The 16,459-nt window shown below is 37.2% G+C and overlaps 2 protein-coding genes across 5 annotated transcripts in view; both read left to right on the forward strand.

Annotated features, from left to right (window-relative positions):
* The window catches only part of LOC127427841 (spectrin beta chain, non-erythrocytic 1-like), a 117,429-nt gene extending 109,266 nt beyond the window's left edge, over positions 1 to 8,163 (forward strand). For 3 of the 4 annotated variants that reach the window (XM_051675666.1, XM_051675667.1, XM_051675668.1), the window contains 6 exons: positions 148 to 245; positions 992 to 1,046; positions 4,037 to 4,245; positions 4,495 to 4,668; positions 4,779 to 4,821; positions 6,619 to 8,163. In XM_051675666.1, coding sequence (XP_051531626.1) covers positions 148 to 245; positions 992 to 1,046; positions 4,037 to 4,245; positions 4,495 to 4,668; positions 4,779 to 4,821; positions 6,619 to 6,849 — 810 coding nt within the window. In that variant the 3' untranslated portion in view covers positions 6,850 to 8,163. Of the gene's footprint in view, positions 1 to 147; positions 318 to 991; positions 1,047 to 4,036; positions 4,246 to 4,494; positions 4,669 to 4,778; positions 4,822 to 6,618 lie in introns of those variants that run through there. The other variant, XR_007894987.1, reaches the window with a different exon arrangement.
* Positions 8,164 to 13,618: 5,455 nt separating this feature from the next.
* The window catches only part of LOC127428035 (echinoderm microtubule-associated protein-like 6), a 92,007-nt gene continuing 89,166 nt past the window's right edge, over positions 13,619 to 16,459 (forward strand). Inside the window, exon 1 of the mRNA XM_051676057.1 lies at positions 13,619 to 13,815. Within this exon, the coding sequence (XP_051532017.1) occupies positions 13,619 to 13,815 (197 nt within the window). The remainder of the gene's footprint in view (positions 13,816 to 16,459) is intronic.

The following is a 16,459-nucleotide window of genomic DNA, read 5'->3' on the forward strand; positions in this document are numbered from 1 at the left end:
CCTGAAACGCTCACACCCACCCTTACTGTCGAGCCCTTCAGTCATATGAAGAAGTTTATGAAAATAACGAGAAGTTTGTTAAGATAGAAACATCTGTGACTCACAATGAGATTCGTGTTTTATGAACTTCTCTGATGCTTCTGTTAGTTGGAGTTATTGGAAGTGAGAAGACAGCAAGAGGAGGAAGAGAGGAAGAGGAAGCTGCTGGAGCCGGAGCCCGTGCAGGACGCAGACGCGCAGCAGAGGTAACCGCTCAACACTGATGTTACAGCTCAAAAACACTGTACGTGTATACAGATGCATTACTACATTTGAAGGTAATCTGTTTAAATCTATACTTCCATTGTCTGATTGAATGTTACGTTCAGCTCTGTGGTTTTTTTATATTGAAAATAATTTGTTTGTAAATAAAATGGCTGATTTGAACCCACGAATAATGGGTTACACTTCACTGTAAGGTTACAGTATTTTTGTTAACATCAGTTAACGCAAATTTGAACATGAACTAACAATGAACAATACTTTTACAGGATTTATTCATCTTTGTTGATGTTAATTACTACATTTAGCAGAAATTAAGGGGGCTTCAGGGCAAAAATGCTACTTAAAGGGGCAGAAAATGCACCCATAATGAATTACAGTGCAAATATATATATATATATATATGTATATATATATATATATATATATATATGTGTGTGTGTCTAAAATGAATTTTTAACATGAAAAGTTTGATACATTAACATTGCTGAAATTCAATGAACACGTTTTAGAAATTTTAGAATACACAGAATGTGCATTATTCATTGACTAGACTTTCAGACCCAAGAGAAATCTAATAATCTCACACTAATAACCTCAAAATGGCTCATTATCAACTGATCAGTTGGCCTGCAGATAACTGGAATCAAGTTTTGTAATGTTTGTATAGATATTTAAAGGTTTGGGTGTGTGATTTAAGCTGTTGTATGTCCTCATTGACTGTTCACAGGGAAGGAGAGCAAATCGCCCAGAACGGACTTCCATCAGACCAGGACTCCCCACGGGTTAGTTACCGCTCCTGTACCTACCCACAATACACTAGCAGTCAACAAACACCACGAACTACTGGCCAGGGACACTAACAGTTCCCACAATGCTTTCTCATGATGTTCAATCGATGTACTTTTCAAAGACAATAATGTATCTGAATAACTGAGGTGTGCTGTATGAACATGATGTGCCTTTTAATAATAGTTCAAATAATTTCAGCTCGTCCTGTCGTTTGTAAAAACAAGCATACTATAGTAATGCACTTTAATGGAAGTCTGCGGGGCAAGTGTACCAGAGGGTTTAAAAGCAAAAATATGCACCTGATATTCTCCTGAAAGCACTTGTATTATTTGTTCCGTACAAAAAATGTTTTTATTTGAGCTGTAAAGTGTCGATTGTTCTTTTAGCAGAGGGACTACTTTTCTAGGTGGATGAACGTACGGTTATGTTACCAAAGTAGTTCCTGTCAGTGGAAGTTACCCATGTATACTGGCTTACTACAGGAGTTGAAATATTGGCTATAACTTTACTCGGACAGGATTAGTAATCATCTGTCACGCTAGTCACATGTTAACACGTATAATGTGAATAACAGCATGTGTTTTAATGTCTATTCCCGTGCAGTATCTTTCCCCATAGACTTACATTGTGCATTACTGTAAATGTGATTTTTATTCAGTTTACTCAGTTTAGCACAGAATTATTCTCTGTGGTAATTGTCAGCATGCATTTACTTGTATTGAAACCAGAATATTCCTTTAAGGTAAGGCAAATTGATTAGACAAAGTGATGCAAAATATCTGCCATTTTTTGATAGTTTTTTTGTTTTGTTTTTCTTTCATATGTTTGTGTTGAAAAAAAAAAAAAAAAAAGTCCAATAGAATCTAAAAGATCTGGGTAAGGGTTAGTTTTTTTGAGTGATTTGCCCCAAATTTATCAAATGATCTAAATTATCAAATTATCTTGTAACTCTTTTATCGGTGTGGACACTTCCTTTGCAGTTCCTTAGCAAAATACTGTACACTAACAATAAATTCACTTTTTCTTTCTCTACAGTTTATAAGTTCTGTGTATATGTGACATTTTTCTTTTTTTGTCTATAACTTCTTGTGATATGATCATCTGTGCTTCTGCATTTTTTGTTTAGTGTTGTTTGTTGAGGAATAGTTCTCCAAATGAAAATAAGAAGTTCTGTCATCAATTACCCACACTTGTGTAGCATAAAAGGAGACATTTAGCAGAATGTCCATGCTTCTCCTTTCCATACAATGAAAACATATAGTGACCTGGGACTGTGAAGTTCCACAAATGACCAAAAAAACAAAAACAATTCATAAAAGTACCATAAAGCTGTTGTAAAATTAGTCCATTCTGCATGTGCACTCATTTTATTCAAAATATAAAAAAATATTCATTTTGACTTATACTTTGCATTTCTTGCTCAAATCTAAATGCATTTCTTGATTAGATGACAGCTTACAGTGGCTGTTTATAAGAATTTTCAAGGTCTCACCAAAGATTTCAGTGTTCAAAAGAAATGGTGGACTTAAAGAGACTTTGTTTGAGTTTCCATTAAAGTCGTTTAGCGGAGCAGGACGCCATAGTCCCGATTGGGCCGTCAGACTGGTGTTGTGGTACAGTAACAGTTCTGGAGTGAATTCTGTGTGCTATAAGCATGATATTTCTTTGAATCAGTTCAGGAAAATCAGTTCAGGAGTGAATGAACTGATTTATTAAGACACGACTGATTTTTCCTGATGAATGCCGTGGCTGTAGATAGTTTTCCATCTTGCATGATTTTATTTTATTGTTTTTTACTTTTAAAGTCAACATGAAATTGCATTCGGTTTGTGGAAAGTATGTGTTCCATGTCATGCAAATTTGCTAAAACAATGCCTGAATAGCTATTTTATTAGTTAATATTAACCAGTAGTGGTGAAGTATTTAGCAGCGAGATTTTTTCGCTGTGTTTTGAGAGTAAATGTTTGGTTTGACTCGTTCTGTGATTCAAAAGTGGAGATCCACGCAATCCGTTTGTCATTGAATAATGTTTTTTTAATACCCTTTGTGTCCTTTACAGTCATTTGTTGTTCAGAAATGCACATTTAATTCTAATCACACACTGCATGGATGAGATAAAGCCATTTGAGTCCTCTTTCATTTATTTGCGCTCATTTACAGACGCGCTTTACAGAACTGCCGGTTTTCTTAAAGAGACAGTACAGGTTTTTAGGATGTGCTCAACAAATCAATGTAAGCGCTTTTAAATAGTAAAAACTGTGCATGTAATATATAAAATATATAAAATATATGCAATATATTATCATATTTATTGATGAAATACATGGATTTGTTCATTTTAAAAAATGTGACCAATGATGAAAAACTAATAAAATATAAATAGTCAAATGTACTGTATATTTTCATATGTATCTAGTTACAAGGTGCCCTGTATAATTAACAGCATTAGCTTTGAGAGAATTTCTTTTAAATGTAAGTAAAATGGACATTAAAACTGAAATATACCCAAATGAATCAATGTGGAATCGGAATCGAATTGAATTGAGAGCTTGTGAATCGGAATCGAATTGGGAAATCTGTATCAGTACCCAGCTCTACGGAAAAGACGTTTTTTGATGCAGATGAAAGATTAAAAAGAAAATATATTTTCTTTTGGAATAACATGCACCGATGAATCCATCACAATTTCTCAATTTTGATTTCATGTTGACTTTAAAATGAAATTTCAGTTTTTTCCCCCCTTTTCTTTGCTTTTTTCATTCACTTTTTAATTACATTTAATCCCTTAGTGTCTAGTTCATTGGCGCTGAATCAACTCAATGAGATGATTTTGCTCCTAACGTTTTCTGAAACAGTTCTTTCAGAATTTATTGCGTGTTTCTGAGTGATTTCCATGACAACCGTGTGGCAGACTGTTAAAACCTGACAGTAATTATGGTAAATTAGTTCTCGTCACGAGCGTAACATATGCTTGTGTTCTCAGGATGGAGTTGAGGGTGAGATGAATGGTGTGGCCGAGAGAAGCTCAAAAGAGCCGAGTCCGATCCCATCTCCGACTGCGGACAGACGAGGAAAAGGCAGCCAGTCTGCCACACTGCCAGCTAAAGGTCAAGAGTCGCCGTCTGCGCAGCTGGAGGGATTCCTACATCGCAAACACGAGTGGGAGGGCCACAACAAGAAAGCGTCCAGCAGGTGCTGATCATATTTTGTGGCAAAGCAGGATCTAAACATTAAGACATTGATCCGTCAGAAAATTCTCAGATCATCATGGAAATTCCTGCTGGATTATTATGGAGCATCTGGAGCTGTTTTTCCTCTCGAATCGAGTCTAGATGCTCCTGTATAAATCTAGCAGACAGGCTTTTGTTTGTTATAATGAACATCTCACACGACTAGAATCTCAGACTAAATGCAGTGTTCTTTTGGCATCTCTTGTCACAGATCCTGGCATAACGTGTACTGTGTGATCAATAATCACGAGATGGGCTTCTACAAAGACAATAAGAATGCCGGTCAGGGCATCCCGTACCACAACGAGATCCCTATCAGCCTGAAAGACTCCGTCTGTGAGGTCGCTGTCGACTACAAGAAGAAAAAGCATGTTTTCAAACTCAGGTGAGGAGGAGACTAGAGACATCGCATTGTTTATTCACCCCTAAATCAATATCCAAATCATTTCCTCAGAGATTTTCTGTACTGACAGAACGTGTTGTTCCTCTTTACAGAGTTACTGATGGAAACGAGTATCTGTTCCAAGCCAAAGATGATGTAAGTCTCCTTTTATCATAACTTTTGAAATTTTACATTATATTTGTTTTCCCTTTTGCACCCATTGTCTAACAACTTACAAACCAGCCAATTATTTAAAATGCATCCTAGCAGAGCGTTTATTGTGTTATGATATCTTGTATATTATTTACAGCCACTTTTGTAGTTTTGTTGATTTGATTGTGTAATTAACAGCCGAAGTTGTTCTAATTGAGAATTTGGTACTGATTAACTTAGTGTTTGACATCAATGGGCAACACGTGATTTGCTTTTATATGGTTAGAAAAAAACATGCCCTCGAAATGGTCAAATCAATTCCAAGTGGCAATTTTTGCCCCTTAAATTAAAAAAGGAGAATTTCTGACACTGTATCCCCATGCAAACACAGAACGTTTGGCAAACATTAGCATATGGTTCCAGATTGGTTCATTTTTTGGGAACCAGTTTCTAACATACACTGTAGGTTCTACTATTTATAACCATAAACTAACGTTTCCAGAATGTTGCAGGGAGGGTTTTGTGCGACAACCTAAAAAGAGCTTATTCAGAATGTTCTCTAATGGTTATTTTTAGGTTTTATTTTTATAACCATAAACTAACGTTCCCAGAATGTTGCAGGGAGTTTTTTTTTTTTTTTTTTTGGTGTGGCAACATAAGAACTTATACAGAAAATTCTCTAATAGTTATTTTTGAATTTTTATTTTTATAACCATACAATAACATTCCCAGAACATTATCTTATGGATATTTATTGGGTTTGTTTTTTTATAGGCATAAACTAATTTTTTTTTTTTTTTAAATAGCCATAAACTTATGTTCCCAGAATGTTGCAAGGAAGTTTTTGTGACAACCTAAAATAACTTGTACAGAACATTCTTTAAAGGTAATTTCAGGTTTTGTTTTTAAAACCATAAACTAACCTTCTCAGAACGTTGCAGGAAGGTTTTTTGTGACAATCTCAAAATAACTTTTACAGAATGTTATTTATTGTTTTGTTTTTTTGTTGTTGTTTTTTTTCAGGTTTTATTTATAACCATAAACTAACGTTCCCAGAATGTTGCAGGGAGGTTTTAATGTGTCAACCTAAAAGGAACTTGTGTAAAACATTCTCTAATGTTTTTTTGTTTTTTTTAGGTTTTGTTTTTATAATCATAAACTAATGTTCCCAGAACATTGCAGGGAGGTTTTTGTGTGGCAACCAAAAAACAACTTGTGTAGAACGTTCTGAAAATACTTTTTTCTTTTTTTTTTCTTTCTTTTTTTTTTTTTATAGCCATAAACTAGCATTCCCAGAAGGTTGCAGTGAGGTTTTTGTGTGACTACCTTAAAAGAACTTGTACAGAACGTTGTCTAATGGTTATTTCAGTGTTTTATTTTATAGCCATAATCTAACGTTCCCAGAACATTGCAGATCATTTTTGTGTGACAAGCTAAAAAGAGCATATTCAGAATGTTTTCTAATGGTTATTTCTGGGGTTTATTTTTATAACCATAAACTAACGTTTTTTTGACAACCTAAAAAGAACTTAGGCAAAACGTTCTCTGATGTTTATTTTTAGGTTTTATAAATATAAATTAATGTTCATAGAATGTTGCGGGGAGGTTTTTGTGTAACAACCTATACTGTACGGTACGGTATAAGAGTATGTAGGCCTACGCAATAAACACAATTCATGCAATATTTACAGTACACGCAGTGTATACTGTACAATCTACAGATGTATTTTACATTTATCTAGGGGCTATAACAGTTAAACTTCATAAATGTAAAACAACTTTGTCTTACAATTTTCGCAGGAGGAGATGAACACATGGATTCAGGCCATTCAGAACGCCGGCAGCGTCTCTTCATCCTTAGAGAAATCAGAGATCACGCCTAGCAACCAGAGCACTCCCGCCTCCAGCCGCGCCCACACACTGCCGGCAACCGTCACCCTGACGACCGAGTCCAGCCCTGGCAAACGTGAGAAAGATAAGGAGAAAGACAAAGAGAAACGCTTCAGTCTCTTCAGCAAAAAGAAGCAGTAGATGCCAGATCCCACGGCAACAGAAAACATTCGCTCACTTCCCTCTTTGTTTCTTTTCACGTTGTCATTTTGTTTGTGTCTGCCCACCTCCAGTGATATCCCAGCATGCAAAGCTCATGAAGACGCCACACTCTGTGCCTGACACCCCGCAAATTGGGTTCCAAAGTTGTACAAAAACACAAAAATGTATCCATTAAAAAAAGAGGTTGAGTGTGTCATGTTTCTGGAATTTTCCCGATTCGGATGTTCTAAGGACCAGATGTGTTTTTTTTATGCTCTTATGCTTCTATTGTAATTCATTTTGAAATCAATCTACCATACAATTCCTGAATATTGCTGTTTCTCATTTTTTTGTAATTGCGTGTTACTTTTGAGGGGTCTGGATATTTAAAAACAAATTTCCTCAATTTTATGAGGCTGTCTTGAAGACGCAACGAATCTCTTTCTCTTTGTTGTTCGGGAACAAGACAGTGATTCGAAACAATTCCATTTTCCACGTACGGAACAATACAATTCCACGTTAATGAACCATCGCAGAATTCCATTTGCTGAAGTAGCTATGCCAAGTTTTGTCGAATTTGCCTTTTAGTGATTATAAGCTGATTAAAAAGATACTTGCTAATATGAAAGTAGATTAACATTTGCTTGAAGGCATGGTAGTCTTGTATAATTTGATCAAAATGAAGGTGGGTCGTACCAAACGCTTTTACAAGCTGTAAGAATGTTTGCCATATACAGAGGACTAGTAACCTGAATAATTTTACATCATTGCTTTCCTTTTTGTTTCTCCTTATTTGTTTGCTAATTGTCATTTCTCTTGGGTTTTTATCATAATATATGTTTCGAATAATTCTAGTACAGAGTATAAAAATTTGATGTATTATAAACACTTTAAAGCATCAATGTTAAGTGAACAGTGCAACATTTACTGGTATAAGGTAATGATGTTACTCCAACAAAAAAGTATCAAAAAAGAATAAAAAAAAATCAAACGAATACAGTTACTTGCTTGTGGGCTATAGCACTGAGCATTATCTTTTCTCATTGTTTTCTGGTTTTGGCTTCATCCCGTTCCCTCCTGCTCTTTGATACATAGTGCGCATCCCTCCGTCACTGTATCTATTGTAATGAAAATTTCATCTTCTGCACAATCAAAAGCAACATAATAGGAATGAAATTGCAATGTTGGGCGTCCTGAGCGCATATAGAAGCCTCTGGCCCGACACGCACATGTATGAAACTGCACCTGTAGAACTTTAACCCCCCTTCCGCCCTGTTAAATATGTGCGTTGTCATTAAATGCTTTTAAACATTATGACTATGTTTCGATTCATCTGTTGGATTGGTAGATCATGTGTTTGTGAATGTGTGAGTTTGTGTACGTGAGTTGATGCAGGTTCTCAACTGGTTTTGCTTCAGGACCCAAATTTTACATCGGACATCAACGTACAAATTAAAATGTATTCTTGGGCATAATTTAAGCTCAATCATATGTAATATTATAAAAGGGGTATTAATCCAAAAATGAAAATGAAAAAGATGTTCCAAACCCACATGAAAAATGCGTGTTGCTCTCTTCCACACAACGAAAGTGGAAGGGGACCAGGGGCTGTCAAGATCCAAAAAGTACAAAAAAGGCATAATAAAAGTAGAAAAAAGTATCATAAAAGCCTTATTTGGCTAGCTTCCACCAAGTGAGATTTATTTGCAACTGACTCCTATTGAGTTTGATTGGACGAACAGCCTTTGACACAGCAATAAAAGATTTGCGATAAATCAGACAAGTCTTTTTATATTGCTGTCCTAACTATGCACCAATATATTATTGGTTGCATTTTATTATTTGCATTTAGCACTGCACAATCTATATTCTTAACTCGACAACATGTCAAGGTCATGTAAATGCCTTAAACGTTTTATCTTTATCGGGATAAAGTATGCATAAATGGTTTAGGCAAAAAGCAATCGGCATTACATAGATTTTTGCCGATTACCCTGATTTTGCATTTCATGTAAACACCTTTACCGCCGTTCTTACCGGTTTATCCAATGTGTGCAAGTTTTGTACACATGCCTGTTTACATTTTGACGTCAAATGAAGAGTATATAGAGATTAGGAGAGGATTTTTTAATAAGCTAATTTTTGGGGGGCCTGGGTAGCTCAGCGAGTATTGACGCTGACTACCACCCCTGGAGTCGCGAGTTCGAATCCAGGGCGTGCTGAGTGACTCCAGCCAGGTCTCCTAAGCAACCAAATTGGCCCGGTTGCTAGGGAGGGTAGAGTCACATGGGGTAACCTCCTCGTGGTCGCTATAATGTGTGGTTCTCACTTTCTGTGGGACGCATGGATGACGCGGAGAATAGCGTGGGCATCTACATGCGCTATGTCTCCACGGTAATGTGTTCCACAAGCCACGTGATAAGATGCGCAGATTGACTGTCTCAGACACAGAGGCAACTGAGATTCATTCTCCGCCACCCGGATTGAGGCGAGTCACTACGCCACCACGAGGACTTAGAGCGCATTGGGAATTGGGCATTCCAAATTGGGGAGAAAAAAAAATCTTATTTTAGGTACAGCTTGACAACCCTCGGAAAGATTAAGCGTGTTAATGTGAGTATGAAATATTGATAGATTTTGGTCTTGGGGACTAGATTTGCAATGCTGCTTCTGCTGCAGAGCAAGTACAAAGACATGCTACAGCCAGAACATACATAGACATGCTGCATCAAGCATGTAGTACAGGCTGCTGCACAGTTAGACATACAGTACATACAATCCCCCAACAATGCAGGGAAGCTGCAGAAAATGCATAACACAAAACACAACCCCTCAACTAAGCAGATCTACCACCAAAACGTGTGTACTGCTGCTGCTCTGAAGAGCCATGTGCACCGAGTGTATGCTAGATAGGTGTGCCTTGGCCAGCTTAAAGCTAATAAACCAAATCTCTATGTGTGCCTGGGCCAGCTTGGCCGAATGGCTCAAACGGCTAGTGACTTGCCTCATGATGCGTACCTGGACCAGGAATTCCCAGAGCTTATTTAACAAGTGACTTTGCATCTGTCCACATCTATGTGTGGATTTATTTAAACTAATAACCTAAGATAGCGCTGAGTGCCAGACCTGATTTGGCCAAGGCTTACCATGTTAAGGATGCTTCTATGTGTCATGGTCAAAAGCAGACCTTAACGTGCAAGCTGAACTTCAGTCACGTAGCATATTTGTGTCTCATTGTTTTTCCCCGCAACGATTTTTAGGTCACGACCCACCAGTTGAGAACCACTGCTGAAGGGGTTTGGGGGAAGACATCTAATAAGTTGTAAAGAAACAGGTCCACCCACCCACACACACACACACACACACACACCATCTGGAAGCACCATATGTGTGCAATTAGTTCATAAAGTGTGGCGTTCAGCAAAGGACACATCACGCAACATCACAGCCAGTATGCCAGAACACTTGGAATCTGCAGAATTTCCTTTCATATCACTTCAGCTGCATATAATATATAAGTGATTATACACCGATCAGCCAAATCATTAAAACCACCTGCCTAATATTGTGTAGGTCCCTCTCGTGCCACCAAAACAGCGCCAGCCCGCATCTCAGAATAGCATTCTGATATTATATTCTTCTCACCACAATTGCACAGAGCGGTTATCTGAGTTACTGTAGACTTTGTCAGTTTGAAACAGTCTGGTCATTCTCTGTTGACCTCTCTCATCAACAAGGCGTTTCCATCCACAGAACTGCCACTCACTGGAAGTTTTTTGTTTTTTGGCACCATTCTGAGTAAATTCTAGAGACTGTTGTGTGTGAAAATCCCAGGAGATCAGCAGTTACAGAAATACTCAAACCAGCCCATCTGGCACCAACAATCATCCATGCAATTATCTAATCAGCCAATCATGTGGCAGCAGTGCAGTGCATTACTAATTGCACTTGCATTGTAAATTTATGCTAAACAGAAATTATGACGTAAAGAAGGCTTTTTATTATTACTATTATTAAGCATTAATATTTTACCTACAAGCAAAACTATAGGCATCTTGAGTTAAATCGTGGATGTTTTTTCAGTATTTAAAGGAATGAACTTTCCATTTGGATATATTTTGAAGAGGATTGATGCAACTCTTTTTGTCCATACAATGAAAGTGAATGGTGACAGGCTAAAATTCTACCTAACATCTCCTTCTGTGTTCCGCGACAGAAAGTCAAACATGTTTGGAATGACATGAGAGTGACTAAATGATGACCGTTTTAATTTGTGGGTGCATTATCCCTTTAAATGTCGTGGATATGCACCATTAATTCCCTTTAAGGTCTTGACAGGTGCATTGAGCTCTTAAATCACGTGAATCCATCTTAAGCAGTATCAGTCATCATGGGATTTCCTTCCGCTGGGGGATGCTGGGAATGCCCTTCCTCGTGTCCTCCCTATGACCGTGGGCATGTCCATTCACACGTGAAACCCGCCTCACTTCATGCAGCCTCGTAGGTTTCTACTAATTCCACTCTTTTATCTGAGGTCTTAAACAGCTTTTCTGCATTTAGTCTATTACATTTGCAGCTAAGCAGAGGTGATTAACTCCTGAGAACAGCAATTCATTTTTAACCACTAGTAAAAAACTAAATCCTTAAAGAAAGCTGATGTATTCCTGATGGTGTCACTGAAAATCTTTGGATGTCCTCTTGAAAACATAGGCATGTGTGGATATATTAACAAAAACGTATTGTGTGAAAAGATGCATTTATTAAATACTTAAAAAATGTAATGTAGCCTATTCACATTGTATCGTTATATATATAAAGATATTTAAACATAAGCATGTATGGAGGTTACATTAATACCTCCAGAAGGCATTGACAAAAAATATATTAAAGTCTTAAAATCTAAAATCCTGAATTTCAGTTATCCAGTTTGATTTTTGATTCCTTTTCAATTGGTTCCAAATCATGATAGAAATTCCATTAGCAATACGTCTTTTTTTTTAACTAATATTTTAATATCTCTCTGTTTTAATAACCTATATACCTTAATACTATATTTTTAAAATGTATCTATATATTTCAAAACATAGTATTATGGTATGTATATAATATTACTAGATATATTAATAAGAATATGTCAATGTTATATAATTGCATTTTAATTTGGTAATATATAGTACTGTAATTGTATTCTCAATTATAACATAATACATATTTTACCATTTTTATACACACTGCACTACTTTAATGTAATAAATAAATGCTTAAACTAGTTTTTGCTCTCCGAGGGAAATATTCTTAATACCCTATTTTTTAAATATATAATAATATTAACAATTATAAATATCATTATAATTGTATTAATAATATCAATATAATAATATAATGTAATGACATTGTTTTAATATGCACCCAACACTTTTAATGTAATAAATAAATATTAAACCTCTCTCAGGAGGATATAGTAAGAGTATTCTTGGCGGAAGTCCCGTATGTTCAGCACGCTGGACAGCGCACTTCTGCTTACGCTTGGGATTTGTAGTTATTTTCCTCGCAGTTCTACGTACACTGATGCGTCAATGAAGACCATGTAGAACTACAAATCCCGCCATGGGGCTTCGCGCGCCACCTCTTTCTCAGCTAGTCGGCATCATCGGAAACGGGCCACAAGGCGTCGTAGTAACCGAGCCGAACGGGTTACTAGAAACCAGAAATCACATTCTCCAAGATATTACGCCAATAACGCAACTCAAAGCGCATTTAAACCGCCAGAGCTGCGCTGGTTTCGCGGTGGAGAGATTAATCCACCTCAACCAGCTTCCGTGGCTCTGTTCCTCCGTTTAAAATGAGGATTTTTGCATCCCAGACCCGGTTGCTGATGCTTCAGTGATCGAACGGAGGAGTTTGCTTGAGTATCAGTGGGAACTGAAGAGCATTGGGCGAAAGTTGAAGGTGGAGACGTCTTTGGGGAAGGTCTGATCATTGGTGCGATGCAGGGAGGTCCACAGTCGTCTGGATATTTAAATTCTGGAGCTTTTCTGACGTTCTGGAGGCAAACACGCCGACTTTTGCCCTTTAGAGCAGCTTAATACCTCGGTGGCTTTGAGGTTTAAGGTCTCCTTGGTGAAGACCGATCTCTAAAACCCTTCGAAGACGGTCATACCTCAGTGTGTTCAAGGTTTCCAGCTTATAGATGCAGGCATGAGGCTGTTGTAGATTTATTTGGTCCAAGATCAGCTGGTAGTATCATTTGATCATGTTCATGCACAGATTTACCATGCTCTTTCCTGTTTTGTGTACTCTAAACCTTGATGCAATGGCTAGTAGGTGCAACCAACTCTTCCATTATGAACATTTATGAGCATTCTTGACAATTCCATGCTTCTATTGACTGTATCATATGCTGCAGTGTGATTCTTTTTAGTGTGTCTCCAAAAAATCAACTTATTCCTCATCAGTTTAGTCTGATTTCTTCATGACACCCATTGGGATCCTCGCACACCCTTACCTGTACAGGTGACCCAACAGTGAACTGCTTGTATTTTCAGGTATGGTGCCCATGCTGCATTCATGAACTTAAAGAGGGCATTGGATGGTGGCAGTGCCAAAGGGTTGGTCTGGTGACTGTAAGGTTGTAGGATCAATCACCATTGTGTCCTTGTCCAAAGCACTTAACCCTAGAGGGATTGTTCCACTAGAAAGTGTACTGTTAGTCAGGTAAATGACAAATTTGTGAATACTAGACCATTAGAGATCCTGAAAGCAAGACAGCATGGCAGATAAGACGGCTCCCCGCTGTCAGCTGAGGCTGGAGTGGATTCATGGATACAGAGGACACCAGTGCAGGAATAATCTGTACTACACTGCCGGGAAGGAGATTGTGTATTTCGTGGCTGGAGTTGGAGTGGTTTACAACACCAGAGAACACACCCAGAAATTTTACTTGGGACACAACGATGACATCATTAGGTAAGATTAACATTATATTTTTTTGATCATTCATTCATTCCAAGTACCAAAAAGTACAATGGAATTGTATTGAATTGAGTTTTAAAAGAACAGGTATTCTATGTAAAAGAAAGAAAGCTGCTTAAAATAGTTTCAGATGGAGTGTAGCATGTCACACCACAGGACATATCAACTGCTCAGAAGTATTTAATGACAATTACCCATTTATTAAAGTGCCATGTTAATGCCATGTTTTTTGTTTGTTTTTACATGTACTATGGTATTGTCATAGTATTCTTTAAAGTATTTTGGAGTATCGTGGTAATACCATGTTTTCCTTGCGTGTCCCAGCCTGGATCCAAGTTTTGTTTAGACATGTGCAATGGTTATACCACAGTACTTTCGAAGTACCATTGTAATACCAGGTTTTTTTGGGCATGCACAATGGTAATACCATGTTTTGTGGACATGTACTATGGTATTACCATTGTATTCTTTGAAGTATCTTAGAGTACCATGGTAATACCATGTTTTTTTGGACATGTACAATGGTAATACCATGTTTTTGGACATGTACCATGGTAATACCATGCTTTTGGACATGTACAGTACCTTGGTAATATCCCTTTTTTTTTTGTTTTTTTTGTTTTTTACATGTACCATGGTAATACTGTAGTATTTTTTGAAGTATCTTGGAATACCAAGGTAATACCTTGTTTTTGGACATGTACCATGGTAATACCATGTTTCTGGAAATGTACCATGGTAATACCATGGTATTATTTGAAATATCTTAGAGTACCATGGCAATACCATGTTTTTTTGGACATATACCATGGTAATACCATGTTTCTGGACATGTACCATGGTAATACCATGGTATTCTTTGAAATATCTCAGAGTACCATGGTAATACCATGTTTTTGGACATGTACCATGGTAATACCATGTTTTTGGACATGTACAATGGTAATACCTTGTTTTTGACATGTTCCATGGTAATACCATGGTATTCTTTGAAATATCTCAGAGTACCATGATAATACCATGTTTTTGGACATGTACCATGGTAGTACCATGTCTTTTGTACATATACCATGGTAATATCCTTATTTTGGGACATGTACCATGATAATACCATGTTTTTGGACATGTACCATGGCAATACCATGTCTTTTGGGCATATACCATGGTAATACCCTTGTTTTGGGACATGTACCATGGTAACACCATGATATTCTTTGAAATATCTTGGAGTACCATGATAATGCCATGTTTTTGGACATGTACCATGGTAATACCATGATATTCTTTGAAATATCTTGGAGTACCATGGTAATACCATGTTATTGGATTTATACTGTACCATGGTAATGCCATCTGATACCATCAATGTACCACCAAAGTACTTTTTTGTAAGGGTAATTTGTTTGTCTGTTTTTGTTTACCTTTTTCTATATTATCCACTATCCTTCATTGTAGTATTTCGTCAATTGTTGTTCCTCAATGGTAATATCGTTTGTATCTGATTCACACTAAGACACCTGATGCCATCTGGACATCAGTGCACAATTCCATCCACACGCTTATCAGACAGTCGGCTCGCGGATGGATCGATGCTTCCAAGATTTAGAGTCACATCGCAGCCCTTGAACAGGCGAGGGGTCGGGGCCAGGACAATAAAATGGTGACAAACACAGATGATGTAATTAAACAACATTACAAGATTTTAGAATAAAGCATATGCGGTGCTGAAGTTCGTATCTTAAGATGACTTCCAGATGACCTAGATGAAGAACAGCACTCTGTACTTTCAGCATCGAAAGCCTTTTCATGCTAAACAGAGCTATGCAATAATTTTCCTCAAGGGAGAGATGGGCCAATACGACGCGGAAACGGCTATGACTGCATTCTTCCTTATTCTCGCCTCCAGGTGAAATCAGTCTGTTCAGAGACGCTGAAAAGAGGATGCTAGTATTTGTAGCAATGGCGCAATAGTGATTTGCACTGTGAATGGACACGTTAAGGCGTAGGTATTGACAAACATATATATTTTAAAAAGTGCTACACCTCAGTTTCTAGAGATTGGAAAATGCCAGTTAAGAGTAATTTTTTACGGTGTTTGCCAAGGCAAATATCAATATTACTATCACTGTAATTATCATCTCACCAGACGTTCAACAAACCGTTCACCCGGACAGATAGTACTATCATATTTGTTTATAATGAGGCTTATTTGCCTGTTTGGAGTTTGTAAAACTTGGGTTTAGTTTAGGTTTCTTTCTGTGAATTAACAGCCAGGTAAATAATGGGATGGCTGGGCGTCACACTAGGCTTTGCACCAGACTCAGAGATTAGAAAATTTGGTGCCAACGTATCCGAGAAGGATACAGTTTGCTGCTTAATTTTCACAGTTTATTTTGTAACATGATGGGTTTACATAGTAAGGCACTTACAATGGAAGTGAATGTGGTCAATAAAAGTTATTGTGGCCAATTTTTGGAGGGTTTAAAGCCAGAAATCTCAAGGATATAATTTTATAAAAGCACTTACATTAATTCTTCTTTTAAAACTCATGTATTATTTGAGCTGTAAAGTTGTTTAAATTGTCATTTGTACAGATATTTTAGGGTTTGTAGACATGACAGCATCATGGCATCGAAGC

Source organism: Myxocyprinus asiaticus, chromosome 37 (assembly GCF_019703515.2).
Source record: "Myxocyprinus asiaticus isolate MX2 ecotype Aquarium Trade chromosome 37, UBuf_Myxa_2, whole genome shotgun sequence".
Lineage (NCBI taxonomy): Eukaryota > Metazoa > Chordata > Actinopteri > Cypriniformes > Catostomidae > Myxocyprinus > Myxocyprinus asiaticus.